The following is a 22234-nucleotide window of genomic DNA, read 5'->3' on the forward strand; positions in this document are numbered from 1 at the left end:
CAACCTCTAAGTTTTTTTTGGTGGTAAAATGTTTAACACTGAAAATGTTGGTGCAATGTGAAACGCTTATGTTTAAATTTCCTACCATGTAGAATCGGGAGTTGCAGATTGCTGTTTACTGGCGTGATTGGCGAGAACTCTGTGCAGTAAAGTTCTTGCGACTTGAAGACTTTCTGGACAATCAGTGCCATGTATTGACTGTGTGTTTGGAGCCACAGGGGATACTTTGTGCAGAGGCAAGTTTGTTCTTTCTATAGCTTGTAGACTGCATTGTGTGCGCTGCTATTATGGGTGAACCAATTTATGTTGCAGTGAGGGATATGTGGGAGCAGGCTGGGGAGATCAAGAATTTTTCTCGCACACAACGAGCTGGTTCAACAGGTTAAAATGGATGAGATGAGATTGGAATCTGTAGTTTATCCAATTCTGACATGCGCTCTGAAAATATGTTCTTTGAAACCTAAAAGAGTCATGTTAATTTTTTTTTGTGTACGTAAGTACTGTTTTGCAACATGAATAAAAAGCTATGTAAAATGCTCAACTATGTGTGGAACGCTTTAGGTGACCTTCTGTAATCCTGCCATTGATCGATGCCCAAAGCTACGACGTCAGAATCGAATCTTCCCCAAAGAGAAAGGTGGGTACCATCAAATATTTTCTATGTAGAATAGTAATGTTTAAATACCGAATAAGATTTTTTTTAACCTTGAATAGCTTATTGTGGATCATTTCTGATGGCCAATTATAGGAATCTAGTGCATTGAAGGGAAAAGAACCTGAGGAAGTAGTAGGAAAGAACTGCAGATGCTGGTTTAAATTGAAGGTAGATACAAAATGCTGGAGTAACTCAGCGGGTCAGGGAGCATCCCGGGAAAGAAGGATTGGGTGACGTTTTGGATCGCGACCCTTCTTCTGAAGAAGGGTTTCTACCTGAGGAAGTAGTGGTTGTTTTGGTGCTAGTTGAAGCATTTTTGGTACATATTTTCAGAAGGTTTTCACTGAAGAACTTGCCTTTTCACAGGAAGAAACTTTCTTCGAGCATCACAGATGAACATCAATATTGCCACTTGGGGGCGTCTAATGATGAATATGCTGCCTCCTTGTAGCACCACAACAACAAGTCCACCGCAACCTCCAGATAATCACAGTTTCAGCAGCATGTCACCAGAATCAAGGCAAGTTGCACAAGGCACTCTCAAAGTATTCGGAAGGTCGTTTGCATATGTGGTGGGAAGTGTTTGGAAAATGAGCTAATGTATATGAGGCAATGATCCTATCTTGGAGAAAGGTTTCATCTGATTTTTAAGTACAGAGGCAAGGAAAGATTATGAGCAAGTAACAGGTTGGAAGACAGGATTTGATTGAATGATGAATGGGATGATCAGGCAAAAGTAGACGTAACAGAAAATAGATGGTTCTAGAGGAACTAAAGAAGACGAGCACAGTCGTTAGCATGCGACACTCTGAGAAAGGAAAAATAAATAGCAAGCGTAGCCCATCAAGGCCACTCAAGTCTTCCCTTCCATTCAATATGATCATGGCTGATCTATGCTGACCCCAATCCTCCTTGTTCCCTCAACCTTAATCCTTGATCTTTTAATTATTTATCCACCATTAACATATCTAATAATTTGGCCTTCATCCTCTGGAGCAGATAATTCCAGAAATTCACCTGAGGATCTGTTAATACTGCTGATTAACATTTTTTTAACCCACTGATTTGAATGATTTTTTTTTGTAGCTAAGTCTTGTGGCTATCTTACTAGTGAAAATTTCTCAACATCTATTCTATCAAGCCCCCTTTGGATTTTGTGCTTGAATAAGATCATCTCTCATTCTCAACCTCCAAGGACCCAAAACTGTCTAGCCTCTCGGGAAAAGACGTGCAGCGTAGGTTTACTAGGTTAATTCCCGGAATGGCGGGACTGTCATATGTTGAAAGACTGGAACGACTAGGCTTGTATACACTGGAATTTAGAAGGATGAGAGGAGATCTTATCGAAGCGTATAAGATTATTAAGGGGTTGGACACGTTAGAAGCAGGAAACATGTTCCCAATGTTGGTGGAGTCCAGAACAAAGGGCCACAGTTTAAGAATAAGGGGTAGGCCATTTAGAACTGAGATGAGGAAAAACTTTTTCAGTCAGAGAGTTGTGAATCTGTGGAATTCTCTACCTCGGAAGGCAGTGGAGGCCAATTCTCAATGCATTCAAGAGAGAGCTAGATAGAGCTCTTGAGGATAGTGGAGTCAGGGGGTATGGGGAGAAGGCAGGAACAGGGTACTGATTGAGAATGATCAGCCATGATTACGTTGAATGGTGGTGCTGGCTCGATGGGCCGAATGGCGGCCTCCTGCACCTATTGTCTATAAGACAATCCTCTTCTCCCAAAAATTAGACTGGGGAATCTCCTTTGGACTGCCTTCACTGCAGCCTTTTTGGTGCAAAGGAACCTAAACAACACAGTATGTTAGATGTGGCCTCGCTATCACAATTATGAAAAAAACCTTCCTATTCTTAAACTAAACCATTTGCACTAAAGGCCAAAATTATGTTTGCTACCCAAATTATGTTTGATGTTTGACCTGCCTGCTAACTTTGGGTATTTGTATACAAAAATACATGGACACCTCTGAACATCTCTCTATTTTAGACGCCGATCTTTCTGATTCTTACCAAAGTGCGTGACCTCACTTCCCCATGTTAAATGACATTTGCCAAGCTTTTATCCAATGACTCTATATCCTGTTGCAGAATCACTGTCCTTATCACAATATGCTCTTTCACCTAATTTCATATCTTCAGCAAACTTGGCAATCTAAACTAATGGTGTTTGAACCCATCACACTAATTGTAAGCTATCCCACCTATCCACTCCCTTCACATTTGCGGCAATTTACAGTTAACCTACATGTCTTTGGGATGTGGGAGGAAACCAAAATGCATGGAGGAAACCCAAGAGAACTTGCAAACATCACACAGACTGCACCAAAGTCATGATCGAACCCAGATCTCCGGTGCTGTGAGGCAGCAGCTCCACCAGCTATGCTACTGTGATGCCCAAATTGTAACGATACATTAAACACTATTGTGATAACCTTTCTATAATTGTTATCCTGATTCCCCGAGGGCAGGGGTGATATTTGAATGCATTGCTCATAATAATGAAAGGGATCCTATGGAAAAACTTTGAACAAAAGTAATAACATGTTATAAAAACACTCTCCAGGCCCCCCAAAAAGTAATGTTTTTGTTATTTTGGTATTTTATGTCTGAATTATTAATTCTGTGCACATTACATAGGGACTTTACACCTGTCAACTTAAACTTCAGCCCCGAGCTTCCTCCCAAGCCAACTCGGCTTTTTATAAATTGTGCCTCAGAAGAAAGGATGCTTTTATTGGCTGACAATCAGGTGAGAGGACAAAGCTACGAGTATGAATGACTTATAAAGTAAGAATGGTATGATTTTACTTTGTGGTGTTGAAGGAGGGATGGGGGTGGGGGGGGGGGGTGGGGTGGGGTGGGGTGGGGGGGGGGGGGGTGCACAGAGCAGAATATGTGTCCAGAAAATGCTTTAAAATAGTAGAAAATGTTTTGAAATTGTATAATTTGAAATAAGCATAGGATTTAAGTAGAACATTTTAATTGCAGTAACCCATTAACTTGTGAGAAATTGGGTAGATGATGAGGAGCAGGTGCCTTTCTAAATATCGCAGCTAAATACATATACCAACAGGTCATTTCACTTCTTTGAGTGCAAACGATTAAGTTAATGTAAGGGATTATGCTTCAAAGTATATTATTAATGAAGTACCTTGGGATGTTTCGGGGGAAATCAGACTTAAAATCACTAATAATAATAATAATAATGCATTACATTTATATAGCGCTTTTCTAAACACTCAAAGACGCTTTACAGGGTTTACTAAAACATAGAAAATAAAATAAATAGATAAATAAGTAAACGAACAGAAAAGGAAAAAGAAGGTGAGGTGACGGTCAGTGATTGAAGGCAGTGCTGAACAGGTGAGACTTCAGTGATGTTTTGAATGAGGTGAGTGAGGAGGAGCCTCTGACGGTTTGGGGTAGTGAGTTCCAGAGTGTGGGAGCAGCGATGGAGAAAGCCCTGTCAGCTACAGCAAATACTTCAATTTAGATAGAGAAAAAACATCCCCAGTTTACAGCATTATCAAACAAAAATTATTGGAAAGCTGCACAAGATATTAGAACAAAAAAGCTTGGTCAATTCTGTAAATTTCAAGGAACACTACTCTTTTAAAGAAGGAATGAAAAGCATAACTTTATAGAGTGAATCCCAACATGCAAGGCTTTACCAGCTGAAAGTACGGCAATCAAGGGTGGAGTGATTTGAGGTCTTGGATATTCAAGGCTGGAGATGGCAGAGTACAGATGCCTGTGAATTGTAGGGGCTGGAGGTGGGCAAGACCATAATTAGATTTTGTTTGAGAATTTTGTGTGAGGTGTTATTAATTTGAGCCCACGTAGGTCAGGAAGTAAATAAACTACCTGTACTTTTAAATATTTAATTGCAATAATTATTTAACTACAATATACTTGTCTGTTTGACAGAATATCAAGAAAAGTAAAGCACAATTTTCTTTGTTTTTATAATAACTAGGATGCAGTTGAAAATGACACAGATATGATAACTCAACAGATTAACCAGTTTCCCGATGTATCAAATAAAGCTTGGTATCCGCCCAGGTAAGGGCCCTAATGTATGAAACATTGATAAACTAGACAGCTTGTTATATCGAAATCCACTTTGGCACAATTGTTGAGATTTTGTTATCTTTGACTGAATTAATTTGTGTTTGGATTTTTTGTTTGACCAACTGTCGATTGTCTCCTTTATATTTGTGTTACTTCCATAACTTTAAAGTGCTGATCTTTGTTTGCATTGATTTCCTCCTCCTCTGCCCTTTTTATCCCTCCCCCAACCTCCTATTTCGCCTGGGCAGTTTGCAGCCCAGTGGTATGAACATCGACTTTCACAACTTTAGATAGTTCCTCTGTCCCTCCCTTCCCCTCCACTTTCCCAGATCTCCCTCTATCTTCCTGTCTCCACCTATATCCTTCCTTTGTCCCGCCCCCCTGACATCAGTCTGAAGAAGGGTCTCAACCCGAAACATCACCCATTCCTTCTCTCCCGAGATGCTGCCTGACCTGCTGAGTTACTCCAGCATTTTGTGAATAAATGGCACGCAACAAAAAAGCTTTTCACTGTACCTCTGTACATGGACAATAATAAACGGAACTAAAAAAACTACTTCATATGAGCTTTGATAATAGGTACCTCCAAGCTGCTTCACTATTGAAGAAAGAAACATACAGGAGTGATAACCTTGGTATTTTGTTTTACATCTTTTCTTTTTGAAGAGAACTGGCTTGCCTGCAGTTCCAAAAAATCCTGTTAAATTATCCAGCAGTTTATTATTGATGTTATTTGGTCCTTGCTAAAATAATCTATTATTATTTTGCAGACAACAGACCTTGCACATTGAAGATTTCTACTGTTTGACCTTGCTTGGACAGGGTCATTTTGGAAAGGTATGGGGTATATTTGCAATTTTCTATCTTTTGGGAACAGAATTGTTCAGTATCTTAACGTTAGTTACTACAAGTTGCATCTGCTGGTTGCAAAGCAGATGTAATAATTTAGACAGTCTGAGGAAGGGTCTCGACCTGAAACATCTCGTATTACTTCTATCCAGTGATGCTGCCTGTCCCGCTGAGTTATTCTGCGTGATTTCAAACGCTGAGGTAGCAAAGGGTGGTCATGTAGGGGGGTGTCTTTCATCCTCTGATTGTCTGAGGTGTTCTTTTTGACTGGCTACAGCTCTTCTGATTCCAGAAGGTGCAATGCCAGAGAGTAGGTAAATGTCAGTCTTGCATCCACTGATGCAGCGACAGCTTGTGTTTAGCACAGGATCGATCTTCCTTACATGAGCTGAGCGCTCCCATACTGCGCAGTCATATTCGGCAGTGGAGAAACAGAGCCAGAGCTGTTGATCGAATGGTTTTAGAATTTGCTCCCCATTGTGAGGTACTCAACTTGCTAAGAAGAGCATTTCTGGAACTGACTTTTCCTTTAAGCTTGGTTATATGTGCTTTGTAGGTCAGAGATCGATCAAGAGTTGCACTGAGATAGACTGGACTGTCACAGTGCTCCAATCTGACTCTTGATCTTCCTTACGATCTTCAATTTGCATACTGGTTCAAGTGGAAGGCGCAGACTTGGGTTTTAGATGGATTGGCTCTCGGGTGATTTTCTTTGTAGTACGAGGACAGGTTGACCAAAGCCTCACACAGTAGCTTCTGCCTCCTGGAAGTCAGCACTTTGGGTTGTAATACACAGATCATCTGCATAAGTGTTCTCCTCGCGGTCCCTGTCAGATTCTACAAGTATCTGCGAATCCTGCTACCACACACTATCCATCGCTACCAATTGATTAATTCTGAGATGTATCAAAGTAGATTTTCATTGCACCGATGTCAGGTGTCTTTGCCACTTTTGTTAGTAGTTTATCTTGAAAATAGAGATGCAAGAGATTTCAGAAGCTAGAATCTGGGGCCAAGGATAAACTGTTGGAAGATCTCAGTGGGTCAAGCAGCATCTTTGGAGGCAAAAGGATAGTTGATTTTTCATGTCAAAACCCTGCATCAGGAACCTCAACCATCCCTTTGACTCCACAGATGATGCTTGACTGACTGAGCTCTTCCATCAGTTTATTTTGTTAATCCCTAGGTAATTTAATAGGCCAAAATGTTTTTTTAAAGGACTTTGTTCAGGAAATATCAGTTGTATTAGTTTTTAAACTATCTGGAACTTTATGTTGGCTGATGCATTTTTTTTTCTTCCTGGAATATGTTGTGTGCATGTTGGTCAGTATCCCTGAAATGGTATTAGGGCCAATCAGGTTCTGTGTTTGCTGTTATGAGTTTGGTATAGAACTTTAAAAAAATCTAAGACCAGTCACTTCAGGACCTTAATTTTATCAGTACTGTCCTGAATCTGCTGGTATGATGATTTGTAGCACTTGCGTGAGATGATCAATACCTGTGTAACTTTTACACATTCATAACCTAAACACATCAATCCGAAGAGAAATTTTAAGATTAACTGAATGATGCTTGATTTTTTAATCTAACTTTTTGATTAGTGTAATAAAGTGCTTAAGTACACGCTAAGATACAACGCATCATTTTATTGAAGCACTTACATCATAGGACCTGCAGTACATTACAGCTCTGAGCTGCTACATCTACTGCCTGATGTAGGCGAGTTCTTAATATTATAAAGCACATACTAGGCGGGACTACTACTAACAAACACTACGATTGGCTAGCATGCAATAGCCCATCTACAATTAGTACTGTGAATATTGTCATAATAAGAATTGTTTGTGTGAAAATGTCTAAATCTATCTCTGCAGCAAGATACGAATCAACACGATTCACAAATATCCCATTTCAGTAATGCCTGACTTGGATAAAGTCTTTGTTCTCTTCTAAATCAGAGGTAGAACTTTTCTTCTCGCTGCTATCTTTATGCATTCCCAACTATCTTATTTAACCACCTAAAAGCACTTCTTCAGGATTTTTATGTTTGATACATGTCCTTCTCTCAAATTCTAATTTATCTGTCTCCTCACACCTGATATTAAACTGACATGAGGAATCTTTCTGAGTCGGACAAGCCAGCTGCTCATTATGTAGGCCAGCTTGGTGGCACAGCTGGTAGAGCTGCGGCCTCAGTGCCACAGACCTGGGTTTGCCCCTGATCTCGGGTGCTGTGTGTACAGATTGCATGTTCTCCCTGTAGCCAGCTGGGTTTCCTCTGGATGCTCTGGACTTGGTGAGCCAAAAGGACCTGGTTTTGAGCTGTCTAAACTAATAGGAGAAATGACACAAACAGATCTTGGCCAGGACACTTCTTTCTTCCCAATCCACCACACCATCCCAACCCCTTCCAAAAAAAACAGCTATTTTTTCCTTTACTGTGATACTGGCATGAGAACTGAGGGATAATTTCAAGGTTCAATTTTATGTTACGTATTGAAGGTGAAGATTTATTGTTTAAATGTAACAACCCCAAGCAGTAAAATTCAATTATAACCTACTCTATTTATCTAATTATGATTCTTATAGTAATTTATAGCCTAAATGGCATTTTAAAGCTTATTCTTCTGCCTTCTGAAATTAAATGAGCCATTTGGTGGTGCAATATCTATCCAATAAACTGAGCACTCAAGGATTCTCTGTTCATCCTCAAGACTTGCTGCATTTATTTAAGATAATAGAAACATTTAACATACTTGGAGGTGTAATGGTCTGTGATACTGAACCCAAGACTTTTAAAATCTTTTGCTTTAGGATGGGTTTTTCTACCATGTAACTAAAATGAATATGTCCCAGACCAGCTGAGCTACGTGGATCAGAAATTGTTTTTTTGCTCAGCTGTCAGTGGTGTTTGGTGCATGGAAGGAGAGTAAGTCTTCATTTTGAAACTCTACAAATAGCCTGGTATCCTTGGATTGGGACAACTTGTGTCCCCCGAAGAAATTTGGATGTAGAATTTAGCCGTTATAAGAAATATGGTCTTTGACTTCCATGGAATCCTTTGGCACAACTGGGGATATGGGGACGTTTCAGAAATTTGTTGCTATTGGTAGTAGTGCTTTTCCCTAACAGTTTGCTCTTTTCCAGGTGCTTCTTGCAGAATATAAGTTGACAAAAAAAGTGTTTGCTATTAAAGCTTTGAAGAAGGGAAGTATAGTGTTTCGAGATGAAGTAGACAGGTGAGTGTTTGCTACCCTTGCTATAAATTGTACCCAGGATGTTAAAATGATTAGAGTTGTACGTTAGAATAAATCTTCAAAGGCTTGGTTGAAACTTTTAAATTAAGGTTTTGATAGCTGAAGGCATGGCTGGACGAATTATAACTGTAAATGCACAAGACCAAAATTTGAAAATGCAGATAGGTCTAGAGACGATTTGGAGGAAAATGTGTCGTCAAGGAATTTCAAAACAAGAAACAAGAATTAATTTAGTCACCAGTTTTAATAAGTTTTTACAACTTGAGTTTAAAGAATCACATGGAAGAGGCAGCCAGGACTTCTGGAAAGGCTAAGTCTTGAGGTGATAAATGGTCAGATGAGGGTTTTGGAAACATCCACTTGAGACCAAGTGAAGTTGGGTATCCAAATATTGCATAAATGTGATGAGCTTCTGCCCCTGCCACCCACTTGGGCAATGAATTCCATACCTTTATCCTCTGACTGGTGACTAAATTAATTCTTGTTTTGAAATTCCTTCTCGACACATCCATACCTTTATCCTCTGACAGGAAAATGTGTTTTGTTCCCCCTTGCCTTTTAGTTATTTTAACATTTACTTTAACCCCCCCCCCCCCCCCATTCTTTTTCATTTGATATTGTGTGCAGCATGTGGATGAGAAAAGATGGAGTTCAAGGAAGGATGGGGCAGGAAACATGTGACTCTGACCACAAAGATTTTGGAATATTCAGCAGGTTGGGCAGTGTCCATGGAGAAACAATTAATATTTTCAGTTGATAAGCCTGTGATCAGAATTAGAGATTATTTACCTGAAATTTTAAAACCACTCCCCTCTGCACAGATGCTCCCTGACCAGCTGAGCACTTACTAATTTTATTTCAAATTTTCAGTATCTCCATTTGTTTTGGCTCTTTGACTGACTAAGACTGGATAGATAGAAAAGGAATTTGGGGAGGACGGTTTTATTGGAAGGTATGGTGAGCGATTGCAAAGACTGCAAACAGGTCAAGTAGACCAAAAGAACATTGTCTCAATGGAATATTAGTGACTTTGAGTCGAGTTGGGACTAGGGCATTACCTTTGCTTGAACTGTATATTGATCCTCAGTTAACCAATTTTGTTTCTAAGTTTTAGTAAAATACTGTGTTTAATGACATGCATGTAAATGAAGATTGCTAAAACTCTTCACTCTTGTATTAACCTGTTGCTGTGTTGGATTTTTAGCCTGATGTGCGAGAAAAGAATCTTTGGAACTGTGAGCTCTGCTCGACACCCTTTTCTAGTGAACCTCTTTGCCTGCTTTCAAACCTCAAATCATGTTTGCTTTGTGATGGAGTATGCACCTGGAGGAGACCTAATGAACCACATTCACTCCAATGTCTTCTCAGAACCCCAAGCTCGGTAAGTTAGTGAGGCACATTTTGTTTAGTTTTGGTCATTCTGCTATAGGAAGGATGTCATTAAACTGGAAAAAGTGCAGGGAAGATGTATAAGGATGTTGTCAGGACTTGTGGGCCTAAGCTTTAGGGAAAGATTGGGCAAATTAGAGCTCGATCTTTAGAGCTCAAATTAGAGGTGATCTAATAGAGGTGTATAAAATCATGCGGAGAATTGATAGGGTGAATGCACAGTAGTTTTTGATTCCCCTACTGTGGGTAAAAGAAAGGACATTGGTAAGGGGAAAGCTTTAATAGGAGCCTGAGGGCCAACTTTCACTCTGAGGATAATGGGTATATGGAATAATCTGCCAGGCGACACAGATGAGGCAGGTACAATAAGAACATTCAAAAGACACTTGAACAAGTACATGGACAGGGAAGGTTTATAGGGATATGGGGCTAACTTAAATGGGCATCTTGTAGACATGGATGAGTTGGGCTAAAAGGCCTGTCGCTATGCTGTATGACTCAATCTGAACGGTCCTCTAGAATTTGGCACCTGATCCTATTCAGAGTGTTGTGATGTGGACATTAGGGGGCAATCTGCATATTTGGTGGAACATGGGTACAATTTAGCAGGAGTTCTGGAATGGATCTGATAACTCGTAGCTCATGAGTTTCAAATGACAATTTTAGACGTTTGTTGTTTTAAGTATTGAATTTTAGAGCTGATTTTCAGTATAAACTCAAACCAAGGGTTCAGGGGTGGACATTAAATTCTGGCCCTCACAACAATCCCTACTTTCTGGGTAAATAATTTAAAATCCTTTTGAAGGGAGTATTAAGTATTACTTGGGCATGAAAAGGAACATTGATGGCCATCTTGGCCATGAAAGCTCATTCCATAGTTTAGCACATAATGTGAATGGATTCTCATTTACAATCCACCTTGGCCACTTTTCATCAGTTGCAAAGGACATTCTGTTTCAGAGCAAACTTCAGATGGTTTGCTGAGACTTTACACCTGTATATAATGTGGTTGTATCTTCCATCAATAAAATACCAAGGCACTGGATGAATTGCACCATAATCATGCTTATTACAGGTGCTCCTCAACTTATGATGGGGTTACGTCCCGGGAAACCCATCGTAAACCGAAAATATAGTAAGTTGAAATGCATTTAATACACCTGATCACATGGCTGGAAGTGAGCTGCAGCTCGCTACGGGTTGCTGCCGTTTGCACCATCGCAGAGTCAAAATATCGCAAGTTGAAGCATCGTTAGATGCAAGTCCTAAAGGACAGTTTTGTGATGGAAGAAATGTTTTCTGGCATCTACCTTAACATTTGTCATTACACTTTTCTTCTAATGTAGGCATCCAACCACAAAACGATAATTTTGATTTGTTTATCTTTAATTCATCTCATCCAGCAATCTTTAAAGCATGTCTCACCATAGCCAGTTTTCTTTTGTGGACTCCAATTAGTTGGAACTTCTAATAGTTCTTGTATCTCTGACTAAATTTTCATAAATAGAAAAATAAATTTGGTATGAATGATGGGATGAAATGGTTTCGCTACCAAAGAGAATTGATGCGCTTGGACTATGTCCTCTCCTACTATGGGTTTAGGAGGAAATCTGATTTGGGTTAGGAAAATAATAAAGTCACAATGACTATTGCTCTCCAATAGATTAATCCAGCATGAGAGTACTTTTATTTTGAAACTAATAAAATGTATGTAAAAAGGTTTTTTTTAATCAGGAATGCAATTCTTACAAGGCCATGGGTGTAGAATGAATTGAGATGGTTTATTTTAAAAGAAAATAGATACAAAGATATTGCAGAATGTGGATCCTTGGAGCCAAACTTTGGGGTGGCACACCTAATGTCACTGTCTCAGTGCTAGCAATCTAGGTACACTGATAACCTGGTGCTGTCCTGTGGTGTCCCCTTTCTGCCACATGAGTTTCCATCCACGTCCCAAAGATGAAACGGTCAGTAGATTAATTGGCCACCAGTGTACTGGGGTTTGGTCAAAGTGATGAGATTATGAGAAGAGTAATAAAGTGGGATTCATGTAAGATTTTTTCAAATGGATTGATGAGGGCTGAGTTGCTGTGCTGCATTTTTCTTGCTGTAAAAAGATAAAACGCTACTGGAAAATTGTGTATTAGAATGAAACAACTGAATAGCAGACTTTTTTTGTTTTGTAGATAAATACTTGTCATGTTTTTCCTATATTGTTTATTGTAACTAAGTTGATTTTGAGTTATCTGCTTTGTTTCCCCAGGTTTTATTCGGCCTGTGTTATTCTTGGCTTGCAGTTTCTACATGAAAAAAATATAGTTTACAGGTAACCTTGGCTTAAATACCTCTACATTTTTTTTGTTGAAACGTGCACGCATTTACTTTTGAAGGATCTGTATATACATACAGGTGATCTAAAAATATTCTCTTTGAAACATTAGACATTCATTCTGTAAACTGAAGTTCACAACCCAACCCCTGATAGTTATTCCAGACAAACTCCATTTCTGCCTCTAGTTGGAGGGCGCTCTGCTGTAATAGGAGTTCTCTCAACCCCAAGCATAAAACATGGGAGCATGGGAAGTGTCCTTTGGCCCACACTGTCTGTGCCAATTATGATGCCAAATTACACTAACTCCATCTGAAATGTATGTTCCATGTTCATGCATTCTCTGTGTTTAAAGTGCCTGTCTGAATGCCTCTTAAGACAGGGTCCTACCTACCCCCATGGCAGTGTTTTCTAGCCATCTACCACTTTTTTTTAATTGCCTTGATATTTCTTATTTTAATTTTTCTCCCTCTCACCTTGAAGCTGTGCTCTCTAGTATTTAGAACCTCTACCATGGGAGAAAAAAAACTTTGTCTACCTACCCTATCTATGCCTTTCATAATTTTATAAACGTCTAACAGGTCTCCCCTTGGCCTCTAATGATCCAGAGAAAACAGACCAACCTCTCCTTATAGCTAATACCATATAATTCAGGCAACCTTCTCTGCATCCTCTCCAAAGCCTCCTGTCATTTACTGCATTATCCTTGTAATTGACCTCTCAACATGCAACATTTCGTACATGTTTGGACTAAACTCCAACTGCCATTTCCTCACCCATATCTCTAATTGATCTCTTTCCTCTGAAAACCTAATTCACTATCCATCAATTTTTGCTAACTACAAACTTACTAATCAGATCATCTACATTTTAATCCAAGTCGCGTTTACATATCTCAAACGAGGGGCTTCGGCATTGATCCTTGCAGATCGGGATACTGATTGAGAAGGTAGGAACGGGGTACTGATTGAGAATGATCAGCCATGATCACATTGAATAGCGGTGCTGGCTCGAAGGGCCGAATGGCCTCCTCCTGCACCTATTGTCTAAAATTGCTGATCGCTGATATTCGATAGAAAAGCACCCCTCCACTACCACGCTCTGTCTTCTGTGGCCAAGCCAATTTCTACTAAGTTACCATGGATCCTATACATTTTAATCTGGTGTGTAGGAAAGAACTGCAGATGCTGGTTTAAATTGAAGGTAAACACAAAATGCTCGAGTAACTCAGCGGGAGTTACTTTGCATCTCTGGAGAGAAGGAATGTGTGATGTTTTGGGTTGAGACCCTTCAGACTCTTGTGCATCACCCTACCATGAGGGACCTTGTCAAATGCCTTAAGGAAGTTCATGTGGACAATATCTACTGCCCTATCCTTTACGGTTGGACGGTTGGAGCTGCGGTTGGACTCATTCTGGAGCATCCACGAGGCTGAGAAGGTCGTGGATAGCATGTATAGCGAGTTGGCCACACCACAAGTAAAAGATAAGCGGACAGAAAGGAAACGGGTCGCCACTAGCCAGCGTAGCAGTAGGCAGGTAATGCAGGAGTCCCCTGCGGTCATCTCACTCCTAAACAGATATGCCATTTTGGATACTGTTGGGGGAGATGCCTCATCAGGGGAAGGCAGCAGCAGCCAAGTTCATGGCACCGTGGGTAGCTCTGCGGCAAAAGAGGGGAGGAAAAAGAGTGGAAGGGCTATAGTGATAGGGGATTCAATTGTAAGGGGAATAGATAGGCGTTTCTGCGGCCGCAAACGAGACTCCAGGATGGTATGTTGCCTCCCTGGTGCAAGGGTCAGGGATATCTCTGAGCGGCTGCAGGACATTCTGAAGGGGGAGGGTGAGCAGCCAGTTGTCGTGGTGCACGTTGGCACCAACGATTTAGGTAAACAAACGGGATGAGGTCCTACAAGATGAATTTAGAGAGCTAGGAGATAAACTAAAAAGTAGGACCTCAAAGGTAATAATCTCTGGATTACTACCAGTGCCACGTGCTAGTCAGAGTAGGAATAGGAGGATATTTCACATGAATACGTGGCTTGAAAAATGGTGCAAGGGGGAGGGATTCACATTTTTAGGACATTGGAACCAGTTCTGGGAGAGGTGGGACCAGTACAAACAGGACGGTCTGCATCTGAGCTGGAATGGAACCAATGTCCTAGGGGGAGTGTTTGCTAGTGCTGTCGGGGAGGATTTAAACTAATGTGGCAGGGGGATGGGAGCTGGAGCAGAGAGACAGGGGTGTAAAATGAGGGTAGAAGCAACAGGTAGCAAGGTGAAAAGTAAAAGTGGCAGGCAGACAAATCCAGGGCAAAAATCAAAAAGGGCCACTTTTCAACATAATCGTACAAGGGGTAAGAGAGTTGTAAAAACAAGCCTGAAGGCTTTGTGTCTCAATGCAAGGAGTATACGTAATAAGGTGGATTAATTAAATGTGGAGATAGTTATTAATGATTATGATATAATTGGGATTACGGAGACATGGCTCCAGGGTGACCAAGGCTGGGAGCTCAACATCCAGGGATATTCTATATTCAGGCGGGATAGACAGAAAGGAATAGGAGGTGGGGTAGCGTTACTGGTTAGAGAGGAGATTAAAGCAGTGGAAAGGAAGGACATTAGCTTGGAGGAAGTGGAATCGATATGGGTAGAGCTACGAAACACTAAGGGGCAGAAAACGCTAGTGGGAGTTGTGTACAGGCCACCTAACAGCAGTAGGGAGGTTGGGGATGGCATCAAGCAGGAAATTAGAAATGTATGCACTAAAGGCGCAGCAGTTATAATGGGTGACTTCAATCTACATATAGATTGGGTGAACCAAACTGGCAGGGGTGCTGAGGAAGAGGATTTCTTGGAATGTTTGAGAGATGGTTTTCTAAACCAACATGTCGAGGAACCAACGAGAGAACAGGCCATTCTAGACTGGGTATTGAGTAATGAGGAAGGGTTAGTTAGCAGTCTTGTTGTGCGAGGCCCCTTGGGCAAGAGTGATCATAATATGGTAGAGTTCTTCATTAGGATGGAGAGTGACAAAGTCGATACAGAAATAAGTGTTCTCAACTTAAAGAAAGGTAACTTTGAGGGTATGAGGCGTGAATTGTCCAAGATAGACTGGCGATTGATGCTGAAAGGGTTGACGGTGGACATGCAATGGAAGGCATTTAAAGGTCGCATGGATGAACTACAACAAGTGTTCATCCCAGTTTGGCAAAAGAACAAACCAGGAAAGGTAGTGCATCCGTGGCTAACAAGGGAAATCAAGGATAGTATTAAAACAAAAGATGAAGCATACAGATTAGCCAGAAAAAGTAGCATACCAGAGGACTGGGAGAAATTCAGAGTCCAGCAGAGGAGGACAAAGGGCTTAATTAGGAAAGGGAAAATAGATTATGAGGGAAAACTGGCAAGGAACATAAAAACAGACTGCAAAAGCTTTTATAGATATGTCAAGAGAAAAAGATTAGTTAAGGCAAATGTAGGTCCCTTGCAGTCGGAAACAGGTGAATTGGTCATAGGGAACAAGGAGATGGCAGACCAATTGAACAAATACTTTGGTTCTGTCTTCACTAAGGAAGACATAAACCGTCTGCCGGAAATAGCGGGGGACCGGGGGTCTAAAGAGATGGAGGAACTGAGGGAAATCCAGGTTAGTCGGGAAGTGGTGTTAGGTAAATTAAATGGATTAAAGGCAGATAAATCCCCAGGACCAGATAGGCTGCATCCCAGAGTGCTTAAGGAAGTAGCCTCAGAAATAGTGGATGCATTAGTGATAATTTTTCAAAACTCTTTAGATTCTGGAGTAGTTCCTGAGGACTGCAGGGTAGCTAATGTAACCCCACTTTTTTAAAAGGGAGGGAGAGAGAAAACGGGGAATTATAGACCAGTTAGCCTAACATCGGTAGTGGGGAAAATGCTAGAGTCAGTTATTAAAGATGGGATAGCATTACATTTGGAAAGTGGTGAAATCATCGGACAAAGTCAGCATGGATTTACCAAAGGCAAATCATGTCTGACGAATCTTATAGAATTTTTCGAGGATGTAACTAGTAGAGTGGATAAGGGAGAACCAGTCGATGTGTTATATCTGGACTTTCAGAAGGCCTTCGACAAGGTCCCACATAGGAGATTGGTGTACAAACTTAAAGCACACGGTATTGAGGGTTCAGTGTTGAGGTGGATAGAAAATTGGTTGGCGGACAGGAAGCAAAGAGTAGGAATAAACGGGTCCTTTTCGGAATGGCAGGCAGTGACTAGTGGGGTACCGCAAGGCTCAGTGCTGGGACCCCAGTTATTTACAGTGTATATTAATGATTTGGACGAGGTAATTGAATGCAACATCTCTAAGTTTGCGGATGACACGAAGCTGGGTGGCAGTGTTAGCTGCGAGGAGGATGCTAGGAGGCTGCAGAGTGACTTGGATAGATTAGGCGAGTGGGCAAATGCATGGCAGATGCAATATAATGTGGATAAATGTGAGGTTATCCACTTTGGCGGCAAGAACAGGAAAGCAGAGTATTACCTGAATGGTGACCGATTGGGAGAAGGGGAGATGCAACGTGACCTGGGTGTCATGGTGCACCAGTCATTGAAAGCAAGCATGCAGGTGCAGCAGGCAGTGAAGAAAGCGAATGGTATGTTGGCATTCATAGCAAGAGGATTTGAGTTTAGGAGCAGGGAGGTTCTGCTGCAGTTGTGCAGGGCCTTGGTGAGACCGCACCTGGAGTACTGTGTGCAGTTGTGGTCTCCTAACCTGAGGAAAGACGTTCTTGCCTTAGAGGGAGTACAGAGAAGATTCACCAGATTGATCCCTGGGATGGCGGAACTTACATATGAGGAAAGACTAGATAGACTGGGCTTGTACTCGCTGGAATTTAGAAGACTGAGGGGGGATCTTATAGAAACATATAAAATTCTTAAGGGGTTGGAGAGGCTAGATGCGGGAAGATTGTTCCCGATGTTGGGGGAGTCCAGAACCAGGGGTCACAGCTTAAGGATAAGGGGGAAGTCTTTTAGGACCGAGATGAGAAAACATTTCTTCACACAGAGAGTGGTGAGTCTGTGGAATTCTCTGCCACAGAAGGTAGTTGAGGCCAGTTCATTGGCTATATTTAAGAGGGAGTTAGATGTGGCCCTTTTTGCTAAAGGGATCAGGGGGTATGGAGAGAAGGCAGGTACAGGCTACTGAGCTGAATGATCAGCCATGATCATATTGAATGGCGGTGCAGGCTCGAAGGGCCGAATGGCCTACTCCTGCACCTATTTTCTATGTTTCTATGTTTCTCTCAATCATTTTTCTCTCTGCCTCAAAAAACCGGACCAAGTTTGTAAGACATAACCTGCTCTGACCTTCCCTTATCATCTGACTCATCACTTCTTGCCTCTTTTGCAGGGATCTGAAGTTGGACAATTTATTGATGGATGCTGAAGGTTATGTGAAAATTGGTGACTTTGGACTTTGTAAAGAGGGTAAATTTCCTGGTTTTCCTTGGGTTGTTCAATATATAGTTCTAACGGTAGATGCATAGCCCATGATCTGCTGTCTTTTCTGCAATTTTGGTTTCTCCTTTGCATCTACATGGCATCTATAATGCTGTGTTGAGTAAAGGTGTTAAATTTGAGAAACTGAGCATATTTTATTTCTGTGGCAATTAGTTGATGTATCAAGCCAACAGCCTGACCATAAATCCAGTGGAAATGGGGAAAAAGAGAAAGAAATCAAAGTAGCCACTTTGGGCAATGACTCCATCTGACTGTATGTTCATATTACATAAGAGAAGTGGAGCATCATCAGTCTTGACCAGGATGTTCCATGTTTGAATTCTCCAAAGCTAACGACATTCTTGGCTACAAATTGAGGTAAAACTGCGAATGAGGTATTGGAGAACCATGGGATCAGATCCCTAACAAGAAATTCATAATTTTTATCTAAGGAAGGTACATTGGAAGATTATTCTAAAATATGGGCCAAATGCAAGGTGCTGAAGGAACTCAACGTCCATGGAGGAAAATAGACACTTTGGGTTGGAATCTGTCAGACTGATCCTATAGAAGGGAGATAGCTGGTTGAAAGAGGTGGGGGCCAGGGGTGGGCAAGAACTTGTAAGTGATGGGTGGTTGCATGCAAGGATGTATTGATTGGCAGGTGAGGCAGAGAGGAGGGAAATAATAACCAATGCTGGGTGAAAGTGGGGAGAGGAAAGACAGGTGTGCTCAAGTATGGGGGGCTGAGAGTTGGATAGATGAGAGGTCCTTCACACTGAAGGAGGGTCCTGACCTGAAACATTGCCTGTCCATTTCCTTCAACCAATGTTGCCAGGCCTGCTGGGTTTTGCAGGGTTTTTTTCCTTGATTAAAGTTACAGCATCTGCAGTCTCTTGTGCTTCCATCACTCTGAGGTCTGGCGGGGGGTGGGGGGGGCGATATATTGTATAGGGATCTCAGATAAACCACTAAATGGAGCATGTTTACAACAGGAGGTTCTTGGAAGTAGAAATATGAGTCTTTGTCAATGTTGTGGCTCCCTCTATTGTCCAGTGTAATAAGGATGACTACTCAAGATTAGAGGAAGTAAGAGCACTGATATAATATAATATCAGCATTTTATCTGGGTCCGAATCATTTTTCTAATTTGAGGTTTTTTGCTTTCCCCTTTGGCTTTCACAATATCAACTTCTCAACTGCTTATTTTATTTGTTATGTATGTGTGATATTTGGTGTACTGTGTGGGGTGGGTGGACCCGTTGCTCCTCCCGTGCAGCAGGCGAAGAAGGTGATGCTCTGGTTCCCAAGTGTCTTCATTACTTCCATAGCCTTTCCATTGTATACTGTACTCCCACTTCCCCTTTTTATTTTTCCTTTATCGACAATCTTCTCCACCTCGTATAGATCCCTGTGCGCCATCGACTGGATCCGTGCTTTCAAGCTTGACATGAACGCCTTGATCTATGAAGGATCAACTATGGCATTGTCATCTACCATGGACTGCAACATGTGCGAGAACAACCTGCAGAAAGTTCTTGACCAGTTTCCAGCCGTTTTTGCACCTGGATTCGGGCATTGCACAAAGATGAAGGCACGGCTCAAACTCAGACGATGCCGGCCCCAAGTTTTTCAAACCAAGACCAGTTCCGTTCAGTCGGATGGACGCCGTCGACAAGGAACTCTGCCGTCAGTCTGCAAAGGAGCACTTGGGTAATACGGCCACCGAAACAACACCAGCAAGCAAGCAGCGACTGCCTCTGGAAGCGGGTATGGCTTCAGGAGATCTGTACGAGGTGGAGAAGATTGTCGACAAAAGGAAAAAGAAAAAGGGGAAGTGGGAGTACATTATACGATGGAAAGGCTATGGAAGTAATGAAGACACTTGGGAACCAGAGCATCACCACCTTCACTGAAGAATTTATTGATGAGTTTAATGGACTCAATGCTTTCAAAGAAAAGCAAACTAATAATACTCTTCAGAAGCAAAAGCGGGGTTCAATGGCTAGAGATGGAAAGCATGCTCTGGGGAATAACAAGAAAATCGTAGCTACGAAAACAGTGCATTACAGAACCAAGCAGTCGGACACCCCAGTGCCGAATCGTGTGGACACTGGAGTGCCTGATTTGCCTCTCCCCTGGTTTGATGAAGTTCCACCAGACGAACTCCCCGCCGATCTGCCTGTGGTCCTTCGATCAACACGTTGCAATCGTGGTATTCCCCCAAGGCAACTAATTCAGGAATAGATGTTCAAATTGGAAAGGGGGAGTGTGATGTTTAGTGTACTGTGGGGTGGGAGGACCCGTTGCTCCTCCCGTGCAGCAGGTGGCGCTGCACAGGACAAAGGGAGATGTTTTGTACATAGTTATCTTGACTGTACACAATGTGGAGTGTTGTGGGGTTGCAGCCATCTTAGTTGTCTTGCTGCCAGCATTGAGTTACTGTAATAAAGACTTCTGTTGTACCTTGAAGACTTGCAAAGTTTCATACAGGCATAGAACAAGAACACAAAGGTATGGAACTGCAGCTACTGAAAAAATGAAACAAAACCCGAGAGTGCTGGAAAAACTTGAGTCAGGCAGCATGTAGAAAGAATAGATCAACATTTTGAGTCAGTGACCTATGTCTGGAAAAGACAAGCATTCTGGGTTTCAGTAGAGGGGAAGGCAGGGGAAGGATTTGTAGAACATGGGGAGTGTATCAACACTTTTTTTGCAGCTAAATACTGCCTGAAGCCCATGAGAGTGAATAGGTGATGAGAATTTTTTGTAAAGGAAGGAATTAAACTCTTTCAGAGATTGAGATTCCTTCAGCTAGGTTACTACTGTTTTCCTTATGTGTATCTTAACAGTGCACCTTATAATTAAAATCATTCCATTTGCAGAAATGGGTTTTGGTGATCGCACAGATACATTTTGTGGAACTCCTGAATTCCTGGCTCCAGAAGTACTAACTGATATCTCCTACACTCGAGCGATTGACTGGTGGGGTCTGGGAGTCCTCATTTATGAAATGCTCGTGGGAGAGGTGAGATCTTCACTTCCTTGAACCGGGATTAATCCTGTGATAGCCCTTTCCAATGTGGATGGTTTTGAATACAAGGAGATGCTGAGCACTGTGTTGGCATTTAACACAGTAAAAATGTTGTTGAAATTGAGGGGTGTTCTTTGGTGCCTTTCTCAAGTCTACAATAACAGGCTGGGAGCATACATTCTCTCTTTACTTCAAGCTGGAAACTACTTGTGTTTGGAAAAAATAGAAGTAAAGTTTTTGGGGTTAAAATATAATTAACAGTTATAAGAAGGCTTTGTAAAAGTACTCAGCTGAGACTGCGCCAGCTCTCTGTCAACAATCTTGAACCATCTACGATGAGGTTGATTTTGCCTGGATGCTGTTCTCTCCCAATGGCAAATTTAATGAAGCTTCAATGACAAAGTGTGCAGTCAATGAAATTGAAGAATAAAGCTTCTGAATTTCAGTTGCATGGAGCTTTGCAAAACTAATTTATTTACACTTCTAAGCCTCCTATCCATTGTCCTAACGTGGCAGTATATTTTGTTTGATTTGCTTGTAGTGCCCTTTTCCAGGAGATGATGACGATGAGATATTTGACAGCATTGTTAATGATGAGGTACGCTACCCACGATTCCTATCAACTGAGGCAATTTCTATCATCAGAAAGGTCAGTTGAACTGAGTTGTTAATATTTGCATGTTGCCTTTCTGGGGAGAAGTGAGGTTAAGAAAGGAAAAAAGGTAAATATCAATGCTGACAGCTGGTTTTTTTTTTCTTGCTCCTTCTCTCCACCACACCCGTGCAATATTTTTTCCAGCTACTGAGAAAAAATCCAGAACATCGTTTGGGCACTGGTGATCAGGATGCAGAGGAAGTGAAAAAAGAAATGTATTTTGGGGTGAGTAATGAACACAATGATTGGGGGATGATGAAGAGTAAATAACTTGCATCTGGCATTTGAGACTGGAAGCAAGCACCAAGTTTCAGAATTCCCACTGGACTATTATCTCCACAGTGAATTGGCACAAGCATTTGTGTTTAAGCTCTTGTTCTGATAATCTGCCAAGGGTACAGCAGGTATAATTTCAAAGTCTAGATGGAACAGAAGTTGAAAAATGGGATAGGAAGAAGCAGATTTAGGAGAATGTAATCAAAAGAATGAAATGGGCTGGCAGATG

The 22234-nt window shown here is 41.5% G+C and overlaps 1 protein-coding gene across 1 annotated transcript in view; it reads left to right on the forward strand.

The window, feature by feature from the left end:
• LOC144608381 (serine/threonine-protein kinase N2-like) overlaps nt 1–22234 on the forward strand; it is a 39715-nt gene that overhangs the window by 14560 nt on the left and 2921 nt on the right. Inside the window, exons 9-21 of the mRNA XM_078426089.1 lie at nt 93–236; nt 562–637; nt 1022–1175; nt 3303–3414; nt 4642–4727; nt 5507–5573; nt 8733–8824; nt 10047–10223; nt 12495–12557; nt 17952–18028; nt 20926–21068; nt 21616–21723; nt 21874–21954. Coding sequence (XP_078282215.1) covers nt 93–236; nt 562–637; nt 1022–1175; nt 3303–3414; nt 4642–4727; nt 5507–5573; nt 8733–8824; nt 10047–10223; nt 12495–12557; nt 17952–18028; nt 20926–21068; nt 21616–21723; nt 21874–21954 — 1380 coding nt within the window. The remainder of the gene's footprint in view (nt 1–92; nt 237–561; nt 638–1021; nt 1176–3302; nt 3415–4641; nt 4728–5506; nt 5574–8732; nt 8825–10046; nt 10224–12494; nt 12558–17951; nt 18029–20925; nt 21069–21615; nt 21724–21873; nt 21955–22234) is intronic.

Source organism: Rhinoraja longicauda, chromosome 31 (genome assembly GCF_053455715.1).
Source record: "Rhinoraja longicauda isolate Sanriku21f chromosome 31, sRhiLon1.1, whole genome shotgun sequence".
NCBI lineage: Eukaryota > Metazoa > Chordata > Chondrichthyes > Rajiformes > Arhynchobatidae > Rhinoraja > Rhinoraja longicauda.